The 6,321-nt window shown below is 43.6% G+C and overlaps 1 protein-coding gene across 1 annotated transcript in view; it reads left to right on the forward strand.

The window, feature by feature from the left end:
- Positions 1-577: 577 nt before the first annotated feature.
- The window catches only part of hpse2 (heparanase 2), a 16,345-nt gene continuing 10,601 nt past the window's right edge, over positions 578-6,321 (forward strand). Inside the window, 4 exon segments of the mRNA XM_062464490.1 lie at positions 578-871; positions 4,225-4,379; positions 4,756-4,917; positions 5,789-5,793. Coding sequence (XP_062320474.1) covers positions 594-871; positions 4,225-4,379; positions 4,756-4,917; positions 5,789-5,793 — 600 coding nt within the window. The 5' untranslated portion in view covers positions 578-593.

Genomic DNA, 6,321 nt, shown 5'->3' on the forward strand with positions numbered 1-6,321 from the left:
AGTTGTTTTAGGAATAGGTAAAGCGCCAAACTATGTCCGAGAACCGTGATATACAGTAGACCTAGGCTATATTAAGCTTTTTTATTTGTTTTATTTTTATAGTATTTGGTTTTCTAACTTAGCTGTTTGATGTTATACATGATGGGACCACCTTCCTTCATACATTAAAAAGTATCTACTTAGTCCTTGAGCCGCTGTTTAATTTGCACATGTTCCTAATAGATAGGCTAGGTCTCCTTAGCGCACTGCACCACCCGTGTTACCCAAGTAGCTGCGCGTTCTGGTTTCTCCCAGTCCCAGAACCACCGCTGTGCATCCTGGAGGGGCGGTGCTGTCTCCTCTCCCCCTCCCAGGTCCTGGCTCTCGCTAGCGGGAAGGCAGGCCTGGGGCGTGCTTTCCCCTCTCTCCAGCTTCCAAAAACAGCAAGAAGGGGGGGGGGGGGGGCAAAGGGGGAGACAACCAGACAGGAAGACAGAAACAGATAGGTCCAGTTGAAGCACGGAGGGACAATCCGATTTAAGGTAAGAATATTTGTTTTCCTCACCTTTGCCTGAAGACCCACACCAGGGTACCTAACTTTCCCAAACCGTCTGATGTCCGGGACCGGGAAGATGCCCAAGCCGTTCCCGTGCCCCTTCTCAGGCTCATCCCTGTGGCTGGCATCCGTCGCTTTGATGGTGCAGTCCGTGATCTCCTCCTCCTCCCCTTACCGGAGAACTGTGCCGGGCGGGAAACGACCGGGCTTCATGGAAAGGACGTTGATTCTGCTGGACGTCAACACCAGGAGTCCGGTGAAGGTTCTTAACGACAACTTCCTCTCCTTACAATTGGACCCGTCGATAATCAAGGACGGATGGCTTGACTTTCTAAGGTAGACTGCAGTCTGTTTACATCTTTCAACGTATTCATAATAAATGCCTTCTGCAAATCTAACGTGATCTCATCTCTGCAAATCAGATGTGATGGTGTCCTTGGCTACTCAATTCAGTTAGGCTAGTATACTAGTATGCTACAGCTCGTTTAAGAATCCAGCGTAGCCTATGCTAAAGCACAAAGGATGGCATTTCTATGGAACATGGTTAGTGTGACATGCAACAGACGACGGATTCTGATTCACTAGTCCACTGTCAAATATGTATGCTTTAGCGTTCAAATTATGTTTCACCATTTTAACCGTCAGGCCTATTATTCCTGTGTTATGTGTGTTCAACAGGCTATTGGCTACGTCCAGGCTTAATGGTATACATTTTTATGACTTCAGTATCATTATCTTCCAAAAATGTTATTTTCCATGTAGCCTACTTTCGCAATTTATCTCAGTTTCATGCAAAATCCATGCAAAAGAAAGAGAGTTGATTGGATAACAGAAACAAGAACCATCAGAAAGATATGCGGAGAAAGATACCAGAAGCTCCACTGTGTAATTTAGAGATAAAACGATGGGGAAAGTCTCAAGGCTACATGATCTAAAATCAACAGGTGTCATCTTTGTCTGCAAGATCTTGATTTCATTTCGTGAAACTAAACAGTTATGGAAACGAATCTTTAACTCTGGCATGTGCCCCGGCGGGTCAAGGTTTTGTCAAGGTTCGCCGCTGCAAGGAAAGGGTGCATTGTATAAACGTTACACACAAACCAAGACTTCTCCAAAAATGTAAAAAAACATTTAAACAACATAACGAATAAGAAGTAGTTAATGTTAGTAAACTTAAATACAAATTGTCGTCTGTAAGTTGCTTTCTGGAAATTGAAACCCTATAGTTCTTTCTCACGTGTAGGCTACTGTCCCCCAGTGAGGAGACTTTATGTATTTTTTGTTATTCCAAATGGTTCTGTGCATCTTTCTTTTTTAGAGCGTATGTGTTAATTGAAGAAAGGTCTAAGTTCCAGGCTTCATTACACAGTTAATGGTTTCTTTCCCGAAAAGCATTTGAAAACTTCTCTGAAACGCTTATATTTGAATTCAAAAGGACGTGTCCGTCAACATGCACTAGTTGTGACAAAACGGAACCTCACGGTGAGCTGAAAGTGACCTGCGCGTGAAATGTTGGGGTTTTACGTCTTGGGGCTTTTATAAGGGGACTAGGCATTTGTGTGAGTCTGTTAGGCCTTAGAGAGAGAGAAAAAACCTTCCAGCATGGTGATTACGCACAGAGATTATTTTAATTATATTTTTTGACGTTCATTGGTTCATTGGAATAGTTAGCCTACTAGTATAAGTGTGTAATTGTAAAACTAAAACCTGATTCGCAATACACCGTACGTCTTTATGGACTAAATACATAACAATATAACAACCGTAAAAATAGAAATAAGAGTACATAACCATATAGAGGCTACTAAAATAAACACAAATAATACCAACAAAATCTATAATATTACATCATCATCATACAAACAATCACCTCTTTTGTACGTTTTTGCATATTGTATAAACGTACATGTGTCCTTTCTTCTGTTCTCGCTAGAAGTTATTTATTTATTAATTTATTATGATTATTAATTTATTTATTTTCCACAACAATCCTTACTCTAAATAAAAGATTAAATGCTGTAGATCTGGGACATGCATTTTGGGGGAGGCATGGTCCATCCTGTTAACCACACTGTGTTGCTGTCTTGAGGATATTGTGAATGTTGAAATATTCCGTTAAATACTGAGTAAAACATTTTCTATCACGTAACGATTTATTGTAACTAATGATACAGTTTATTTGATGAACATCAAATGAACCGCTCAGCCACATGAACTGGGAGTCAGGTGGCTGAGCGGTTATGGAATTGGACTTGTAATCAGAAGGTTGCAGGTTCGATTCCAGGCCGTGACAATTGACGTTGTGTCCCTGGGCAAGGCACTTCACCCTACTTGCCTCGGGGAGAATGTCCCTGTACTTACTGTAAGTCGCTCTGGATAAGAGCATATGCTAAAATGACTAAATGTAACATGGATTATGTGCATTGATTATTTTCTTTGGTTCTTAAAGAAGTCTTGCTTGAACAAAAGTATAGTAAAACGATAGAAATTCTCTAAGAGAGGACTTATAGAAAGCGAACAGCAAGTCCACATACAGTTCAAGTGTTCAAAGTCCCAGCAACACAACACAACACCTCAGAAGGGCCCTAGATGAGTCAGTCATTTATGAACATAAACATCAAGCAGATAGTGCCTCCATGTTGTCGTGTGGCAGATGCTTTATTTGTGCTAAAGAAACTTCATTCAATGCCATCAAATACATTCTTAAAACAAATGGCTGTTCTGTTGAACTCCTTGTGATACTATAATTAACTTTCTGAATGAAGGTTCAATATAAAAGATTCCACACAAAACCCCTTTCAGCTCATGGACACGGGGTTCTCCATTAAACCCTGTTGTACCATGACCTGTGCTGGGAACTTCCATGGAACTTCTTTGGGTTCGACTTTTGTCACAAATGGTTCAAGTAACTTTTTCCAAGTCCCCAAAACTGAGCTGGTTTTTATTGTCTTTATTGTTGTTATTGTTTACCAGACAGAGGACCTGAAAGGACCATTAAACAAAATCATTTTGCAATGGAAAAATTGGTCACATCGTTCTTAAAGAAAACACTGCATTAAATACTTGCAGGCTTCACTGGTGTCATTGTTACAAAGACACATATTGTAAAGAGACAGTAAAACGCTTCTTAAGTTCTCGTCTGAAGGTTGAGTGTTGAAGGGTTTGACAGCTGTTTGTTTATGCTACAGTGTATTATTATAATTTTCTCACAGGCATATTCACATTGTGATAAAACGCAGTTGGAGTCCTCGCCACCACAAAGTACAGGGCCATCTGAGAAATGGAGTCATTTGCTTTGTTTCCCCAGACCATAACAGGATGGATGATTAAAACATCGGAGCCTCCTCCATCTGACACTTTGCCCAAGGGTTTCTTGGGAAATGTGATTTTGAAACCTACTCGATGATAAATCTTCTCCCATGAGAAATCGATCATTGGTTCCTATCAAATAGCATACTGAGAAATGAATTGTCAGTCAGTTCTGGATACTGCATTTTCTGTGTGATATTGTAGTAAATAGACCACAGTCAAATGAACAGTTCATACGATTAATACGATTGTGCATCTGGTTCTTTAGCCTGAAAGAATCCTTCTTTAATTTAGACTTGAATGGAAGGTCCAATAAATCCCTCAAAAGGTTTCCCCAGAATTTCTAGCGGTGGTTCATTGTGCATGTCTCTCGCCCACAGCTCCAAACGTCTGGTGACCCTAGCCAGGGGTTTGTCCCCAGCCTACCTGCGCTTCGGAGGCAAACGCACTGACTTCCTGCAGTTCCACAACCTGAAGAACCTTGCTAAGTTCCGCGGACCCGGCCCTGACTACTACCTGAAGAACTATGAGGATGGTGAGTGAGACTAAGGGTCGGGGTTCCAAGTGGGTCAGAGGTCTTGCCCCCCAAGGTGGGTGGGGGGTGAGGTAGGCGTTGGGGGGGGGGGGGGGGGGGGTCTAACACTAACAGGACCCCCCAAAGGTAGATTTAGATGGATCGTCCCTTAACTCTTCCACAGCGGTCCCCCCCCCCCCCCCCCGGCCCCCCCAATATATGTATAAACATAGACAACCAGATATCCTACGTCTCGTTTGAACTTTTACCAAATAAAAGAACGGTTTAATCTGGATGGACACAAGAATGTAAATCTCGGAGCGGCTCGTTAGGCTTCCCGAACTCGTGTGTCTGTGTGTGGACGTGTGTGTGAACCCCTTACCCTCTGCTCTCTCAGATATTGTGCGCAGTGACATTGCCCTGGACAAGCAGAAGGGCTGTAAGCTGGCCAACCACCCAGCCATGATGCTGGAGCTGCAGAGAGAAAAAGCTGCTCAAATGCAGCTGGTTCTGCTCAAGGAGAAGATCTCAAACATGTACAGCAACATCACAATAACAGGTAGGAGATCACACACACACACGCCCACGTGCACACACATGCAAACACCTTATCTGGCACACAAACACACACACACACACATACCCTCTCTCATAACTCACACACACATTGACACACACTTTCACTCACACGCACACACTCTGTTATCACTCACACATGCACATGTTCACACACACACACATGTTGTTTAGGCAAGGTGATGTAAACCATCAGATGTCAGGGTGACTGATGTCATTCGTATAAAGGGTAGACTGAGGGGTGCATGGGTGGACGGATGGGGGGTCGAGGGATGGGGGGATGGGGGGGTGGAAGGATGGAGGGATGGGGGGGTGGAAGGATGGAGGGATGGGGGGGTGGAAAGATGGAGGGATGGGGGGGTGGAAAGATGGAGGGATGGGGGGGTGGAAAGATGGAGGGATGGGGGGGTGGAGGGATGTAGGGATGGGGGGGTGGAGGGATGAGGGGGTGGAGGGATGGAGGGATGAGGGGGTGGAAAAGAGCAGATGAGGCTAGGAAGCCCTTCACCTTCTCTGGTTAGGAAACACAAATTGTGACCACAAAAAAGACGAGAGAGAGAGAGAGAGAGAGAGAGAGAGAGAGAGAGAGAGAGAGAGAGAGAGAGAGAGAGAGAGAGATCAGGAGTTCCTGGGTTTGTGCGTGTCTGTCATTGTTCACATGCATGTGTGTGTGTGAGTCTCTGTGTGTGTGTGTTTACTGAAAGGGCAATACATCGATTTTCTTCTAATGAACTCCAGTGACCCAAATGGTAATTAAGGTGCTATTTATAAGTATTTATAAAAATATCAAAATATTATGGATGACTCTTCAGAGACAAGGTCCAGGTTTTTCTTCTGGACACGTTGTGAACCAGAACAAGTAAAGCAGAAGAGTGCAGGGCTGCAGATATAGTTACAGCTCAAAACTCCGCATGTGTTTGTGATTTATTAGGAGGAAAAAAAGATGTTTTGTAAAAACCACCCATATAGGAATGTCTGCCCTGGTTCGGTTTATCTGTATTCTGTAGCATGGAGCAAAGAACTTTACACATTTTCCAGGAGAGAAAAAACCCTCTCTCAAAACAATGAATGGATTTGAGGGATATTAATGGTTCATGGACACTGAGGATGTCAGGGGTATGGGAGTAATACATGTCCTTCATCTGCCTCACTTCATCATGACAACACCAGAGAAAGTTGTTTTGCCTGATCGCCGTTCAAATTTATTTTCAGTGTTTCCAGTAATATCATGTATTCAGTGAAAGCCTATAGGGAGGGAGCTGGCTAGATGTCTGTGTGTGTTTCTGCGTGCGTGGTGTGTGACCGTGTGCGTGTTTCTGCATAGCTGTGTGTGTGTGCACGGTGTGTGTGTGTGCACGGTGTGTGAGCCTGCGTGTGTGTGTGCCTG

The sequence above is a fragment of the Osmerus eperlanus genome, chromosome 6 (assembly GCF_963692335.1).
Source record: "Osmerus eperlanus chromosome 6, fOsmEpe2.1, whole genome shotgun sequence".
Taxonomy (NCBI): Eukaryota; Metazoa; Chordata; class Actinopteri; order Osmeriformes; family Osmeridae; genus Osmerus; species Osmerus eperlanus.